General features: G+C 46.3%; 1 protein-coding gene across 18 annotated transcripts in view; it reads right to left on the reverse strand.

Moving 5' to 3' along the window:
• Positions 1-18506, reverse strand: part of LOC124013961 (forkhead box protein P2-like) — a 116798-nt gene that overhangs the window by 49330 nt on the left and 48962 nt on the right. For 16 of the 18 annotated variants that reach the window (XM_046328569.1, XM_046328568.1, XM_046328562.1 and 13 more), the window contains one exon: positions 17872-18058. The exons of 1 other annotated variant lie outside the window; for it this stretch is intronic. In XM_046328569.1, the coding sequence (XP_046184525.1) occupies positions 17872-18048 (177 nt within the window). In that variant the 5' untranslated portion in view covers positions 18049-18058. Of the gene's footprint in view, positions 1-17098; positions 17374-17871; positions 18059-18506 lie in introns of those variants that run through there. One more of the 18 variants, XM_046328564.1, reaches the window with a different exon arrangement.

The raw sequence follows: 18506 nt of genomic DNA on the forward strand, positions 1-18506 counted from the left end.
TCAATCTGAAGTAGAGGCAGGCGATGTGGAGTGTTCCTAGAAGCCGTAATTAAAGTTGACAAAATCAACATCAGATTACCTTTGGAGTGAATTAACTAGGAGGCCAGGTTTAACACTATGCATTAACGCTGCTTATGCGCATGAAGGGAGAGAGAGAGAGAGAGAGAGAGAGAGAGAGAGAGAGAGAGAGAGAGAGAGAGAGAGAGAGAGAGAGAGGCAGGGAGTGAGGGAGGAAGGGAGGGGGAGAGAGAGAGAGAGAGAGCAAGAGAGAGAGAGAGAGAGAGAGAGAGAGAGAGAGAGAGAGAGAGAGAGAGAGAGAGAGAGAGAGAGAGAGAGAGAGAGAGAGAGAGAGAGGGGAGAGAGAGAGAGAGAGGGAGAGAGAGAGAAAGAGAGGGAGAGAGAGGGGGAGGGACAGAGAGGGGAGGGAGAGAGAGAGAGAGAGAGAGAGAGAGAGAGAGAGAGAGAGAGAGAGAGAGAGAGAGAGAGAGAGAGAGAGAGAGAGAGCGTGAGAGCGAGAGAGAGAAGCCCTTTCTCTGCCAGATGAAATTGGCTCACATGCTGTTTACATGGCAGAGAGAATTATAAAATCACACTCCGGAAATGTTAAACATCTATCATCAACACCTAGACATGACTGATAGATTTATAGACAGGCTTGATTTCCCAGACACTCTCAGGGTGCGATGAGAAGATACAGTACACTACAAGGGCCTCGGTTGTATGTCTGACAAGTACAAAACTCATATGGTATGATGGCTACCTACTCCTCCACTGCTTCAAGGCTACATCTGACGAAAGTCAATATGCCAGAAAGGCCATTGAGAGCAGATGGCAGCAGCATACTGTAGAATAAATATCCTTCCAAAAGTAAAACAGAAGCATACCGTTAAAAACACAAAAACAACACAACACCTTCACAGGTGTTTATTTTTGAGTGAAGGAGAAGAAGAAGAAGAAGAAGAAGAAGGGAAAAAACTCATCTCCTTCAGATGGAGAGTGACACTTCTTCCTCCCTGAGAATCATGGGGCCTTGTTTTATTTTCCTGGTGCTTGCCAGTATCCATGACAACAGCTGCTTTGACAGGATGTGCATATGGCACTGCACTGCCAGCTGGTGTGAACAATGTTTGAACTAGTACATTGAGATGCTGAGCAAACAGGGGAGAGAAGAGAGAGGGAGAGAGACAGACGAGAGAGAGAGGGACAAGAGTGAGATGGAGAGAGAGAGAGAGAGAGAGACAGGGAGAGAGAGAGAGAGAGAGAGAGAGAGAGAGAGAGAGAGAGAGAGAGAGAGAGAGAGAGAGAGAGAGAGAGAGAAAGAGAGAGAGGGAAGAGCCAGAGAGACAGAAAGAGAGAGGGAGCAAGGGTTGCCACGTCTTAACCCTCTGGGACGGCAGCCATCCCCCTGATCAATTATGAAAAGACAGAGCAAGGGGGCTGGGGCCGGGGAGGGCTGGGGCTGCCAGTCTGTCTGCTGGAAGCTCACAGGAGCCAGACGCGCTGAACCAAGGTAAACAAACACAATGCAGTGGCGCTGGGTTCTAACTTGCATTGATCCGTCTACCTCAGAAGGACGAGCCTCAGATTCAGCCTCAGCCTCAGCTGAAACCCACCAGTGTGATGAGCCATGGCCTTTTACTTCACAAGAAACTCAGAGACAGACAAAAAAATCACCAACATCTACCAGGGTTGGCAGTACTACCTCTGTCACCGATTGTCGGTCTTTCTACGCTTTGCTTGGGCTTTTAGAATGAAGGAGAAATTCAGATTTGGTTTCCGATTTTAAATGATGTTCGCATTTGTGTGACGGAGCAAATGTGAACAATAAACAACTTTCCCCGGTTTCGAGACTTCCAAGAAATCAGTGTAGTACTAATATGTGGCTCCAACGAATCTACATTTGACAGTGACATTGGGCTACTTTCTGAGACCCAAGTCAAGCACTGATGCTTGATTCACAATACAGTACCAAACAGAACCACTACCGAGTGGCTGGGGTTGGTTTGCCCTCTGCAGTGTGAATCAGCAGGAGGAAATGCTTCTATGTCCTTGGAATCAACACGGACTGTTTTCTGCTGAACTGTAGAAAAACAGAGACAAGAAAGTCACTCAATACAAGACAAGGGTCAGAGGTGAAGAGGAGGAGAACAGGACAGGGAATGAGCCATTTTAATGGCGCTTTTGATATCGGCCCTGACGGCGTTGCGACTGGGAGTGTACAGCTCAACTCGATTCAAGCTTATTAGAGGAGAACTCTGGTCACAATCTAGAATTGTACTTTTCTAACGCACTCCGCATCAACACAGCCCCGCTGTCGGGAAGCAGCGCGGGAGTTTGCGAGGCCTTAAAACTGACAGGAAAGTCATCGGCGTAGCCGAGGTTACGTTTCTCCTACTGTCAGTATTTCTGAATATTCAGTCGTTACTGGGGGAAAGCAGCCATCCGTTTTCACCATCCATATAGACTTGGCCTAACTCCACACACACAGAGCTCTCTCCCCCCTCTCCTCTCTTCTCTTCTCCGCCTGACTATACAAAGCAGGCATGCCAAGAAAAGTCATCAAAAGTTTTTGCTGAAGACTCGCGACGGCGCACAGACAAAACATACAGAGCTGTCCTCCTATTTAACCTGGGTTGCTATGCACGGAAAATGACATCTCCTGTCTGTTAATGCACACACTGTATAAACAGAACAATGTCGCGCATTCTTGAGACGGCTGTAAGGGGCCTGCGAAAGAGCTCTGGCTCTAACATAAATAACAAGGCACTCAGAACGGCATATTTGATGTTGATATCCATCGCTGGGGATAGAAGACAAAAAAAATAAACACACACACACATACACAGACACACACACACACATACTGAGACACACACACACACACACACACACACACACACACACACACACACACACACACACACACACACACACACACACACACACACACACACACACACACACACACACACACACACACACACACACACACACACACACACACACACACACACACACACACACACAGAAAAGGCTACGGCTCCACCGACTGATCCTTAGGAAAATAAGATTCAGCCCAAATGGATGTGGTGTAATTGGTTTCAGATAGCCAGGTCAGGAGAAATGAATTCAGGCAACTATTATGCGAAACGGAGGGAGAAACTAGAATGTTTACACAGGCACTCCCCCCTGCTACATGAATAGGCGTGCAGAGATCACTGCAAAGAGGAGAGAGACAGCCTAAAGAAACATATGTCAGCCATATCCCCCCCCTCAGTCCACAGCCTGTGTTTAGACTTAATGCAGAGAGGTAATAAGGAACACATCACAATGCACCTTTGTGTGTGTGTGTGGGGGGGGGGGCATTCCAACATCTTAAACAAGCATGAAATACATTAGCGGCTCGTCATGATTGGCCACACCATTACAAATCTACAGATTGCTTATGGTGACTGTGTTTTTATCTTAGGCCAGGGAGAAATAAGTCATCTGAAGGAATGCCACTCGTTCCAATACGTATACTAGTGACTGTATGAAATGCACCCTGAAATCAGAATTACGGTATATCAAAAGGAACCGTGACATTGTGTTTGGATTGGGGATGTCACTTCCTGAACTGCACAGGTGGTGGACGTTCTAGTCATTAAAGAATGTAGAGTACCTGTATGATGCTACTTCCTTAGTGTGTGTGTGTGTGTGTGTGTGTGTGTGTGTGTGTGTGTGTGTGTGTGTGTGTGTGTGTGTGTGTGTGTGTGTGTGTGTGTGTGTGTGTGTGTGTGTGTGTGTGTGTGTGTGTGTGTGTGTGTGTGTGTGTGTGTGTGTAACAGTAGTCCCCATCCTCTGTGCAGGGCAGAGGGCTGCTGTTCAACAAGACTCTGTCATCCAGAACATCTCCAAGCAGACATGTCCTACTAGACACCAGACCCTGGGCTTATCTCCACTTACCCTCCCTTCACTGCTACCGGGAAACACAGCTCGACAACAGACAGAGGGGGAGGACAGAAAAAAGACGAGTGCAACACTTTTTCAAGCCAGGGGAGAGAGAGGGGAGTCGCATGCCGCGGAAAACAAGGCACAAACAGTTTAAGCTGGACAAACAAACAGGGGCTGATTGGATTGTGGCCTGCCGGCGGTACGGCTGCAGTAGATAGCAGCGGAGGGCCTGACACTACGCAGCAAAATATTGACACCACATTGCGTTATGTAAGTGGATTCAGGATAGAACAGAGGCTAAGGCTTCCTTGGAGGGGCTGGCGGGATGAAGAGGGGGATAAAAAGCATTCTACACAGTTCATGAATGCAGAAGTGGATGGACTTTCATGAAAGCAAGCAAAGTGTGACCTGGTGCCGTCGTAACGATGGAATTGGAATCCTGTTGAAGTCTTTCACTGGATCAAACAGGAAGACAGACGCATGAATGACATCTGCATACAACGTGTGTTGTATATTCTGTACACAAAATCGTCCAATTAGTCTGACACAGGACCAAAGCCTCTGTCTGGTTGTCTGGTGTATCCTCGTATTGATTCCCCTAACTGAAGTGACTTACTAGCAGGAGTAGAAAGATTTGTATCCCTTTCATAAAAGGTCACCCAGAACAGTAATGCACCAGTGGCTTCAACAATACCTGGCAGTGGTTCCCTTATCACCCCCAGCTCCACAAAGCCCATCCCCACACAATACAGGGGGATTCGCCTGCACTCTGCTTGACTGGCTCCTCAGAATAGAAACCATTACGGGAAAATAACGACACCTTTCAGACGGGAGTTACAGGAACAAACTGTGGCAGAGTCGGAGGACACAGACGCAGGGAGCGGAGAGCTTGACTAAGGCCCAACAAACAAGAGGTACACAAAAGTCAGTGAGTTGGTGGATCAGCATCGGAGGGAGGGGAGAGAGAGTTCACACAAATAAATCAGGCCATTGTCTCATATTTGGGGGGAAAAAAACGGCTTGTTGTGGAATCAGAGGATGGTGTTTTTCTACGGTTGTTGTGGAGAGGGACAAACGCACACACACGCGCACACACACGCACGCACACGCACGCACGCACGCACGCACGCACGCACGCACGCACGCACACACACACACACACACACACACACACACACACACACACACACACCTGAGCAGTAGAGGTGGGGGAGAGGATGTGGGAGTAATGAGCACTTTTATGTATGAGTCAATAAATCAACAGAGTCTGCAAAGGTGGAAGGAGCAAGAGAGCGAGGGAGCAGTCCGTCGAGAATCTGCTTCAGCCACAGGACGGAGAGGCGAGCTAACCAGCAGAACAATGGGCTTCTGTGTGCTGCTCTGCTCTGCTTCCTCCGTCTGGTGCCACGACTCACTACTAACAGAGCAAAAGTCTCTCTCTTTCTACGTCCGTTTCTCTCTCTCTCGTTCTGTCTGTTTCTTCCTTCCCCTCCCTCTCTATCTTTATCCCCCCTCTATCTCTCACTCAGTAATTCTCTCTATAAGAATTCCTTCAATTTCATTCTTCTTTCTTTCTTCCCTTCTTTCTCTCTAGTCCTCCCTCTCTCTCCTTGTTTATTGATCCTCTAGATTAAGAATCCCAGGGCGAGGGATTGTAACACACAAACAATGGAAATGATTTTGGGGTGTGCTTATTTGCCTTCCCCTTGCATCTATTTGGCCTGTGTCTGTAGACAATTATGCTTCCCCAGCCCCAGACTCAGGTGCTAATAACGAAGGACAAATAGAATCATATGTGTAAACTTCCCCCTCTGATGAAAATTTATATTAACTTTCTGCCACTGTAAACAGAGCCGGCATAGCTCAGCCCTCCCCAGTGAATTGGAAGATGAATTCAGTCATTGCTACCCCAGGAAGCTGTGCACTTATAGGGGAAGGGAGGGGGGTAGAAAATATGGAATCCTGCTCCATTGTGCAACCTCACACTTATTTTACCAGCTCGGGAGAGAGACAAAACATGGGTCTACTCAGCCCATCAGTGGAGAGAGAGAGAGAGAGAGAGAGAGAGAGAGAGAGAGAGAGAGAGAGAGAGAGAGAGAGAGAGAGAGAGAGAGAGAGAGAGTGAGAGAGAGAGAGAGAGAGAGAGAGAGAGAGAGAGAGAGAGAGAGAGAGAGAGAGAGAGAGAGAGAGAGAGAGAGAGAGAGAGAGAGAGAGAGAGAGAGAGGGTATTCTATTCTATCCATCCGCCCTGGCGGAGAGAGAAACGGTACCAGCAATAACACACCAAACAAAGCGAGCCTGCCATCGTTCACTGCAACCACAAACATTCATACACTTCCCACCTCCTGTCATGGATATTCTGTGCAAATACAAGGAAATCGTGTCTATGGAGCTCGCATAATAGTTTACAGTTTGCCAGCAACCTGTGAGGTGAACTTATACACCACATAAAACACACTGCTGGGAGCGAGTCAGAGAACCACCTGACACCGTCTCGATGCATCTCTTCCCTGTTTCTTCCCTTATGAAATTCTATTTATCCCGCTTCTCTTCTGGTGGTTCTAGTAAAGCCTTCACTTTCAACTGCAGTATATATCACTGGGTTTAGATAAGGTGACTCACGGGCCATTGACAGCTCTTTTATCTGCTCGTCTTAGGGAAGTCCTTTACAGCTGAAGAACTGAAAGCCGCCACAATCTACTATGAAAAAGAGAAGAGACTGCCTTTCACTTACACCTGAGGGAGGCGTGTGGAGAGAGAGTGTATGTGTGAGTGTGCGTGTACGTGCGTACGTGCATGCCTAGTGTGTGTGTACACAGCAGGGGTGGGCAAACTTTTTGGCTTGAGGGTCACATCGGGATTTTGACATTTTGAAATTCAACGGAGGGCTGCATTTTTGGGGGGACAAATTGTTTGTTAAAATCAATTAAAATCACAGTGGTCTAAGACACTCCATCCTGTTGCTTGAAGCTTCACTACAGACCCGGGTTCAATCCCAGGCTGTGTCACAGCTGGCCGTGACCCATGAGGTGGCGAGATTTCCTTGTCCCATCGAGCTCTAGCGCACGCAGACACGGTCACCAGGTGTATGGTGTTTCCTCTGACACATTGGTGCGTATGGCTTCCGGGTTAAGCGAGCATTGTCTCAAGATGCAGTGCGGCTTGGCTGGGTCGTGTTTCGGAGGACGCGCGGCTCTTGCCTCTCGACCACGGCTCTCGACCTTTGCGATGGGACAAGACTGTAACTACCAATTGGATACCTAGAAATTGGGGGAAATTTTAAATATATATATATATATTTTTTAATGTCTTGCAAGCTGTACTCCCCCCTTGGTATACAGTATATCAGTATATGTGTTGGGGTGTGTGTGTATGTGCATGCCTGTGTTTGTCTGCACCCTACAACTTCTTAATGGTTCAGCCACACACTTGATTCCCCCTTCAAGTGATTATGATCCATCTCCTTTTCACAGTTCCAGATGGCTGAACATCACACAGTTGGAAGAATACCTACTATTAAACGTTGCATGAAAAGCATCTACAGTTCATTTTGACCAGGGCCAGCCAGTGGAAACAGCAATGCTTGGAAAGCATTTGGATTGTAGCTAAAACGTGTGTGTTTCTGAGCGCGAGGGGAAGACAGAATGAAGTTGTTTTCCTCCATCAGTGTTCTGTTTGTGTCTGTCTTTAATGACGGGGAGTTACTAAGTGGCTCCCACACCAAAGTGGACGGCCGGAGGCTACGAGCGTTCTGACTACGGCACAGGAGTGCAGGGAACCTTTCAACGGCATCGACGGAAGATGATGTGTTTGTGCAGGATGTCAATAAGAATACACATGCCTAAAATGATAAACACACACACAGACATGCATGCACACACAGACACAGACACACACATGCGGACACGCACACGCACACGCATACGCATACGCACACGCACACACACATACACACACACTACACTACACTGCCAAAAACCTTGAGTCATAATAGGACTGTAAACAAAATCTAATTGAAATGAAAATATGAGAGTAAAGCTTCACCACATCCAACTCATTATTACCAATGCCAAAAACAGGCCTGGGCCCATATCTGAATGTTATATTATTAACTAACTATCCTTGAGCTTGTTTGCGGGTTTAATCCCCCCCATTAACACCCATCATTACCAAATCACCTTGACGCACCCCTATTGCTTATCATTGGGTATCAACCAAAGGAATCATATACTGTCCATGAACGACAAGAGCATCTTTCGTTGGCATTAAGTAGATTGAAACCTTGCCTCTTCCCTTCCACAGAAATTGAGCTTTTAGACAACGGGGATAATCAGCTCCAGTGTGCTTTGCTGTAGCCAGTTGATCACACCCCCTCGGAGGCTCTCATGCTGCAGGTCAATAGAGTGAGTCTGGACCTGGCTGGGGCTCAGGTTGTGTGGTAAGTGTTACCTCCAGGGTCGATTAAATGCAACTCTGACCTTAGCTGTAAATGACTTAACCTTAATGACTGCATGACTAACCCAATAGCCATTGGGCTGAGTGTGGAGCTAGGCTAGTACTGTGTATGGGCTGGAATATAGAGCGCACACAGCAGTTGTATTGGGCTAGGCTGTTTCTCATGTTTGTAGCCAATTCACCAACAATGGCGGCACAAACAACAAGGAAAGAATTAGTAAGACAACACTGTGCACTGATTGGCTCAGCACACCTTCACCGACTGTAGGTGGCCAGAAAGTGGTTGTTTTCTGTTCGATTACCTGGGTCCTGTGTTGTCATTAGCCTCTATGGGAAGAGCCTCCGGCCCATCCGAGATGCCAGAGTGATGGATCTCCGGGGCCCAATCTCAATGAACGCCCGGTTCCACCAAAGATCACTGAAGTTAATGGCCACTACATCTAGCCGTGGAGGGCCAATGCATCTCCGTCAACTGTTTCCCTGCTTATGGAGTTACGCTTTCAACACCACCTTCTCTTCACGTACCATCCCCACCACTCTATCTCATCCAGTTGTCTTGTGCATATTCCAATTACTCCGTGTGTCTGACCTTTAAGTGAGCTGCGATAGATACAGTTATCTTCTCCTTTCTGACACGCCGCGTCTATCAATCAGTGTCTTGCCTGCCTGCCTGCCCGCGGTGGAGGGAGGCTGGGAAGTGGAGGAAGGCTGGGAGGGAGAGAGGAGGAGAGGAGCTATGGCTCTGGAAGCGCTTACCATCACACTGCTCCGTCTAGAGAGTTGTGCCTGGTTAAGGTGGGAAATGAGAGGAGCACAAGCCCCATTGATAAAGACGTACACACACACCAGTGAACACATCTGCAGACCTAGACACAAGCAGTCACAAACACACACATGCGCGTACGCAAACACACACACACACTGGTGGAAAAAAACAACGTGAAATATATTTGTTTCAGACCACTACCTGGCTGACGATACCCCTGCTCCCATAAACAAAAACCCTTTTTTCACCGGCATCCCATAACACGCTTATAAGAATAACCTCCAAGCGTGAAAAAAGTCATACTTCTTTAGTTTCATTCTTTTCCTCCCCTTTCCAAAGGGTCTAATCTACATCTTTCATTGAATCAAGAATGGAAATTCAGGAGAAATGCTTCTTTTTCAATTTCATGCTGAAGTAACTCAAGTCAGTGGATGTAATTTCTCCTAACAAGAAAATGTATCACTGTGTCGCTCACTTAGTGTGTCCATGTGAGAAGCGGGGGCTTTTTGCATTTTTTATTTATTTTTTATTTTTAAGGCTTTGATAAATGTGCCAAAAGCATGATCACTCCCTCCACAGCACTCCACACAAGGCCGGCACAATTACACTGGTTATTAAAAAAACCTCTGACTTGAATCTACATCAAAAAGAAATGACAGATAATTTATAGCGAAGGAAGGAGCTACTGCATAGAAATATAGAAAAAGGGGAAGGGGGATGATTTCATACTGTAAGAGTCTCAATCCTCAACATTGTTCAGATGATCATGCATTGTATATCTTTGATGCTGTTGAACCTATAATGTAGTTAAAGTTCGTACCGAAAGTGATAAACACACTGCGATGTTGAAGTCTGAAATATAGGAAATCAACTGTGAAATTATGCGGATGATAAAAAACTTGTACCAAAGAAGCAATATTTCTGCACTCTAACAACATTGACAAAAGCCCATGGCTGACAAACGACAGAAACTCGTTTGGGGTACAAAAATTTGACATTTGTGCAAATTACGATTATCATTTTCATAGGGAATTGGATGATGAAGTCCAAACAGGTGAAAGTGAACGCATAAAGCAGCAATATCACTGAAACAATCCCACGCATGGCCAAGTCACTCAGCTAATGTATATTTATCATGTAAACTTCTGATAAATGCATATGCAGAAACAATCAAATCGTCCCATTTTCATTGGTGCCTCGTGCACAAAGACTCAAGCGTGAAACCCAATATCAGCTTAGTGTCTACTCGAGCTTGAAACGCTGCTACGCATACCACAAAGCATGTTCTGCATATGCTCATAGCCTTCCCTTATCAGGCTGAAACAACGAAGCAGCTTCCCACTGCTCTCACTGATCAATTCAACCCCAGTTAAGTTGTCCCAGTGCGGGTAAATAACCAGTGGTTAGGGCCTTGATGAGGACTGGCAGGCTGCTGGGGATGGGGAACAGAGAACAGCTTCATTTAGAGGGTCTGGCTGGTCTGCAAGGCTGGGGTCCTTTGCTGTGGGCCTTCTACTCTTACCTCCATATGGCCTCCCTTAAACTGGGGCGAGACCAGACGAGAGGAGACGAGAGAGACACCCAGAATGGCTGAAGTGATGAAGACGTCCGGGCCAGAATGACAGGAGAGGAAATGGAAGGGGAACGTCAGCGGCTAAGGCCTCTGGACCAACAAGGGGCGCTTCAAACGAAAGCCCACTAGTGAGAAAGGCAGACCGTAAAGCCAGAGCTAAGTGACATGTATGTCTGTTTGAAAAGCCTCTTGGGTATTTGGTTCGAGGTGAGGCAGGAGCTTATTTACTGGGTTTGTTCGAAAAGCCCTGAAGAGGAGAAGAGCAGCCGGCTGAGAGAGGAAAAAGGCCCCTACTACATATGTATACAGCGTTGGTTGGGAGGCTGTGGGTGGAGGATGAGCATCCCTTCCCTTAGCAGGCTTCCAGCCACAGCTTTCAGGGGGGAACAGACCATTCACATATTCAGGAGGAAGATTCCGTTTGGAGTCACCTGATAGTGTTCGTACATAAGAAGCAGAGACTGCTAGCTGACATCTGGTGTTTGGTCAACGGATTGTGGAAACTGTTGGGGTTAAGAAAAGGGCTAAGGACCGTGGACACTGGAGCTGCCTACTTCTAGCCATCCCCTTTAACAATATTTGGATAATTGTAATATTTGTTACAGGAGGGAAGGAAAAACAACAACTGCAAGGCAGGCGTTTCGGAGGCTGATTTGTGACTATTCATGGCCAAAGCGGAGAGAAACTGTAATACCAGACATGCTTGTTAAATTCACAACGCTCCAAAGCTGCCTTCTAGCAAATCCTGCCTCTTGGTTGTCAGCTTAAGACGTAGGGCATATGCATATGTGTTATTTTTAAGCTCTGTTAAATGGATAGCGGTGTCGCAGGCTATCAAACGTCTAAGCCACTTGCTTTGGGGAATCGCTTGTGTGAGGCAAGCGGCAATGCATTACTCTCTACAACTGCATCTTTAAGGACGTTTTTTTTTTTTAAACTTCCTTCCCCCCAGCATACTCTACATCACGAACCCAGGCATTATGTATGCACCTTCAGTGACTGGCCACTCCACCTCGCCGTATTAACGACCTGCTAGTCTATTGTTAGTCAATGACAGGGGAGTGGGCAACAAACAATGACAGAATGCCTGTTTCAATACAATTATTGTTAAGGGGTGAAAAATCTGCCATGCATTCTTAGAGAGACGAAAAAAAGCCATCTGCAAATAAATTATTGTTGGGCATTGAGCTGTAGCAATAGCCGGGGGCTTTACGGATCCAGGACTATGGATCGAGCACTATTTCTTTCCCGGTCGTAGGGAGCGGAGCAAGGCGGTTTAGGAGGCATAAAAGGAAATGAGTTGTGAAGTGGCCATTGATCCTGACCTGCACTGGCTGGCTGGGTCTTATTTATAAAGAGAGGTTAACCCTGGCTCTAATCACTGGCTCTAACCTACAGCAGTCCTAGCAGTATTCTAGCACTATGGAGTATGATGAATGCTGCACTACTACTGTTTTGAATGTAGCCTACACTTACTCTCATCTTGCTAATGCTAAGTACCATAACATCACGTAATAATATGGCACCTTCAGAAATATAATGCTAACTACTTTTCTGGACCTTATCAACACGTGTTCTCTGAGAGAGTGGCAGCTTGTCATGAGTGTGTGTGTGGGCAGTGACACCGTCGGTGACACGGTGAACACACTGTCCTGCCACCAGGTCCCCCCGTCCTCCACCCTGCCCTTGATCTGCTGTATTCCACCCATGATGCACCTCAACCCACACGCGCAGCGCGCACCGATCACACGCGCACCGCTCACACGCGCACCGCTCACGCGCGCACCGCTCACAATTGCACCCAGCTGCTCAAGCATAAAATGCTCATAAGTGTTTGTTTCCAGCAGATTTCACTCCTCTCCCTTTCTGTCTCTCTCCTCTCCCCCGCTCCTCCATCCCCAGTCCTCTCTCCTCCTCGTCTCTCTTTCAAAGCCTTGCAGCTTGACATTTCCGTGGGTCTCAGGAGACCAGGACGTGAAATGGAGTTACTGCGGGAGCCACACTGTAAATTCCATGAAGCCACATGTAACGTGTCTTAAACACAGATGGACACTCCAGGTTTAAAGCAGGAAAAAGAGAAGAAGAAGAAGCGAGGGGTGACGAGAAAGATAAAAGAATAATACACCTGTTTTGTCCGGGGAGGGGAGCAAACAGCAGCAACGTCGCCCTGTCTGTCATTCACATCCTATATCTTGAGTGTCATCGACATAGAGGGGAGAAGGACGAGTCTATATGTCAGGCTGCATGTGCAGTACTTAAGGGACCGTCTGGGAGATAGTAGTGAAATATTCTAAATGAAATGTATAGCTCTACCCACTATAAATAAGTGGGGCATGGAGCAGGGAGGCAGGGGCCATCCTTCGACTGTGGAAACAGTGATGGAGAGAAAAAAAAGAGATGCGTACGACACAAACTGTGGGTTCCTGTCACTTTCTGCCTTTCAAACCAACACTCTTATCTCCATTTAGAACGATGACTACATACAACATCCTTCTCTTTCCAACTGTCCATTTTCAAGAAGAAACCCTTTATCATAACCTGGCGGAAAACACAGTGTAGTCTGTGGTAGACTGACGGTGAGGTGTGTTATTTACACACTCCAGTCGGGCCAGTCTGTAAAGATAAACCTAATGAGGTTCTTTGTGTAAGAGTGCAAATGAGAGTCACCTCCCTCACCGGGCTCCAGAGGGGAGAAAACCAGGGTGATTAGGCCTTTCAATTATGCTCAAGGGCAAAGCCCAGATTTGCATCTGAGGGGGGGGGTCCTTATTTTTGTTTGTCCTGATGAGCTGGGATGGAGCAGATATATACAGCATCCAGCATCACATCACAGTGACTTTTTAATGTATCACTGCCACCTCCACCTCCACCATTTTCCCTATAGGCAAAGACCCAGAATATGGATTGTGAAGAAAACAGAAGCCCTGGCAAGCTGTTGTGTACAAGCGTCTCGAGCCTGCATCCTCCTGACTGACAGTAATTAAAACTCCCAGTGGCCCCCTGCACACCTGATACGCACTCACTCACGCACGCACGCACGCACGCACGCACGCACGCACGCACGCACGCACGCACGCACGCACACACACACACACACACACACACACACACACACACACACACACACACACACACACACACACACACACACACACACACACACACACACACACACACACACACACACACACACACACACACACACAGAGGTCTGTTTGTTAGGTGCTGATGGGGGAGCTCTCTGTCATTAGTATTGCAGCAGTAGATGGAGAGTGTTTACTTGTGAAAACCAACAAGCCGAGGCCAGACACACTAAGTGACTGTTTAAAATCTGTTCTCAGTAAGGAACGTGCTGATGTTCCCATAATGTATATAACACACATACACATGTTCACAAACACAGTGGCACTGGAGCCACAGATGGAACCACAGATGTGAATAGACACCTTGTGTTATGGGATGAAAATATATATTTTTTTACAATTGGCCAAATAAACATTTCGCAAACATGGAAATGCACAATTTTAAATAGCTCAAACAAGAGTGATTTATTTCAAATAAGCCCGTGTGGAATCCTTAAATTGGCAGAGCATCAGGTACTGGTGACAGATAAACTGCTATGGGACAGCCAGGGGACTAGAGCCGAGGTGAATGGTCCTGGCCTCCGTACATAACAGGACAGTTCATCTGAATATAATAAATATTCCTTTCCTTCCTCTACAGTCATCCATTTTCCTGATAAGGTCCATATAGATTATAGGCCACTGCAATCAACTAACAGCTCTATTAAAGTACATTATGGTATGGATCCAGCAGATCAATGCAGAGCACCATGTACACTCATTTTTATCGCCTATTAATACATTTGTACGACCACAGCCTCATAGGTTGATTTAATTCATTAAAAAAAAAAAAACACGCAAGCAACATATCTGAGTGCTTTTATCATCATGGTTTTGCATAGTAATTAGGCTGAATGTAACATGTATCAGTGTGTGGCTACCTGGGCCTAACTGGCAAATTGCAATCAGATACACAGAACATCTAATCTGCAATCTGAAATCAAATGAGGCCTATTTAAGGGAGACCTTGGGAATATGGTGATGAGAGGATGACATAATGTGTGATTGAAATTCAGCTGTGACACGGACGTATTTATCATTCAGAAAGGCTTTTACTACTTGGCAATGACATTGACCTTAGCGATCCACCTGTTTAGTGAAATGTTTTCAATCCCTTCCTATTAATGCACACGCAAGCATGGAAACCATCTCAAGGCTATCTTGTTTTTGATTTGGGGAAGAAAAGTTCAAAATTAAAAATTAAAAACACATATAAATACAATTGGTTTTTCTTCTCCCCGCCTACTTTTTGGCCAAAAAGTCAAAAAGCTCTCATGTACATGCTGATCTGCGTCCCTCAAGGAAATCAACACAAATAAAAAAAGAGACCATGCTAAAATACTGTATTTCTAATTATAGCTGTCGGTGGTGTGTTTGCGATGACCGTGGAACAGCTGAACCCGAAGGGACAGTGGAGAATTCATCAGTGCTTATTAATCCTCCTCTCTAGCACCATGATGAGAGACTGGAGATTCTATCAGCTCCCTTTATGCCCACTGGAACACTCAATGTCATTCCCAATACAGCATGTCAGAGAATTAAACTCAGGCTCTCTTCAAAAAGTGCTGGAATACACTTAGATAAGCATTTTTATGCACACACGGTATAATACAATCCGTGCTGTATGTACGGATAAAAATCAGCACATACCTAAATCACGTTAAAACACACACACACACACGCACGCGCACACGCACACACACACACACACACAAAAAAAAACAACCCTTGATACCAATCCACTAACCACTCACCAACAACTGTAAGCTTATGCTAACCAATACTAACCAAGGTAGAGGTATCCTCTCCATACAGACAGACCAGACCAGAGGGAGAGCGATGTGAGCCCAGCGCCCAGAACAGGAAGTGTGTGAAGTTAACAGCACAAGGGACTCTGTTTAAAAAAGGCCTCGGGAGACCTGTTAGCTGGACCACTCATTTCAATGTGTCTGTCTCTCCACAGAAATAAAGCTGCTCTTTACAGGAGAAGATTGTCACATCGCTCCACATTTCCCCTTCACAATGTGTCCGTCTCGGCGACTGAACTGGATACTTTATGCTTGCGGTGCTCTTTCCCTCCGTGGCCCTCTTGTATGGCTTCCCACTTTCTCTGTCAGTAAATGACTTTCTGACTAAAGTTAGAAGATCTGTTCTCGCGTTTTTAGATTGAAGCGATTTAAGCGCTAGAAGAAAATCATCATAGTGAAATAATAACATGAAACATCATTATGATATGATAATATATTTTTAGAAAATACTAACAGTACGTCTGTAAAACACCAGTGAAATAAAAACATTTTTTACAAATAGATGACTATTGTTTCTACTCTTTTGACTTATTTAAAAAAATATATAAATGTGTCCCAGCACCTCTATTCTACTCCACACACCCGCCACTAGTGAATGAGCGCAGATAGATTTCTATCCCTTGGCACACAGGGCCCTATAGCACGATATAGGCCTATGGTGAGATATATACGGTCAGTATGTATCTGCAGTCCTCCACAGTAGGACAGGTTAAAAACATAAAAGAATAATGAGAGAAGGAGAGAACTGACCCCAATCAGCCGTCTGCAGGGAGAGAGACAGGCAGTGTGATGATGAATAGGGGGTGAGGCGATGGTGTCGTGATGCTGTTGTAATCACCAGCTGGGGCAGGGGGGGTTAGGCGTGGTGTAGGGGTGGGGGGGGGGGTGGGCGGAGGGCTGCAGGACATGCCTCATTCTGCTACACTGGATGCACCCCCCCCCACCCCCCACACACACACACACACACACACACCATCAGACACACACACACCGGCACAACTTAACCACAGGGCTTCAGCTGCCTCCACCAGCATGCGCGTACACACACACACTAACACAGACACACACAGACACAAACTCACACATGTAAAAATATAGAAACATTCTCACAGCAAAAAAAACTAACACCGTTACAAGTAGACAACGCACACAAACACACACAAACACACACTCGCAGGGTTCCAAACACAAAAGCAAACACGCATTGTTCCAAACCCGCGGCGTTGGCCTCCTTAAGCACAGCCCGACCTCTACCGCTGCTCTTTTGGCAAACTGTCAAAGCCATCATTCACCATGAAAAGACACGAGCACTTGACTCCTCTCCCCAACAGCGCCTGACTCTCCCAGCTCCCGCACAACAGCCCCAGTCAACATCTAAATAACACACAGCAATCAATAAAGTCAACCCCATCAACAGAAAATAAAATAAAAACGCACCTACATTTACACAACAAAAATGTATGAATTCTTTGTTAATTCCACAGGCCAGATGAGAGACAGCAGTCAGGACAGAGATCATGCAGATTGGTTCTTTTAAAGAAGTGTGTCCTGGTCAAAGGCCTCCCGGGGATGTGGCAGAGTAGAGTGGGCGGCTATAGGACCGAGTTAGGAGGCCCTCTGGTGGCTACAGCTGAGCCACGGTTCTCACAACCACACACAGGGCTCCCACACACAACAGGCAGCGGCTCTGTACGTCGCTCGCTCTCTCTCTCTCTCTCTCTCTCGATCACACACACACACACACACACACACACACACACACACACACACACACACACACACACACACACACACACACACACACACACACACACACACACACACACACACACACACACACACACACACACACACACACACACACACACACACACACACACACAGCCTCGGCTGAAGTGAGCTCTCAAAACACACACACACACAAATATCAATAAAAACAGCAGAAAACACAATAAAACACCAGCAACAACTACACTACACGACCTCCAGACAAGTAATCCTCAACAGCAACATGACAAAAATCAAACGCATAAATGCCCAACCACACAGTCAACAACTATCAATAAAAACAGTCGTAAACACGCCAAAAAAAATGCAGAAAAATAAAAACACCTCATTTCTATACTAAACACACAGTGTCATCTCCATAGAAAGAGTGCCTGTCCCCTGTGCTAGCAGTAGGGCATTGTGACGTGCAGGAGAAACACAACTTACCTGCTGTTGTTGGAGATGCAGCAGCTCGACTGTGCTTACTTCGCTGCTCGTGTCACCGCTTGATCTTCCATCTCTACTGCCAGCATCTAATTGGCTGCATAGGCTGCTCAGGCTGCTCATTCCATTTTGACTCATTGAACTGTTGCTTATTGTCTCTGTGGCCGACTCCTGCATCATGACTTAAAACCTAGAAGTGATTAAGAGGCACCAGTTAAGGCTCTTGTTACAACCCTTTTTTCTTCTCTTTTCACCCCCCCCCCCCTTTTTTTTAAAGCTCCCATTATTATCAACGCCGGTCCCTCTGCAAATGAAAGCATTTAAGAGGGGGAAGGGGGTGATGCAGGAGGAATTATGCATTCATTGTGTAAATGAAGCAATACAAAGAGATGCACGTCCTCTTGGTCTCTTTGTAAAGGAGGTGTAGAGTCTAAACGTGATAAGTGTTTTAATCACTAGAATTTAGGCACAAATAGGGCCTCTGCTGCATTATGCACATGTTGGGAATATATGTGTATGGGACACTTCATGTATGACTGTATTATATATTTTAAAAAATACAGAAATACTTTTTCTAAGGGAAGCATAAAAATATATACAAATACACACGCAGTCAGAGACACACACACATGCCCGCA

The sequence above is a fragment of the Oncorhynchus gorbuscha genome, linkage group LG25 (genome assembly GCF_021184085.1).
Source record: "Oncorhynchus gorbuscha isolate QuinsamMale2020 ecotype Even-year linkage group LG25, OgorEven_v1.0, whole genome shotgun sequence".
Taxonomy (NCBI): Eukaryota; Metazoa; Chordata; class Actinopteri; order Salmoniformes; family Salmonidae; genus Oncorhynchus; species Oncorhynchus gorbuscha.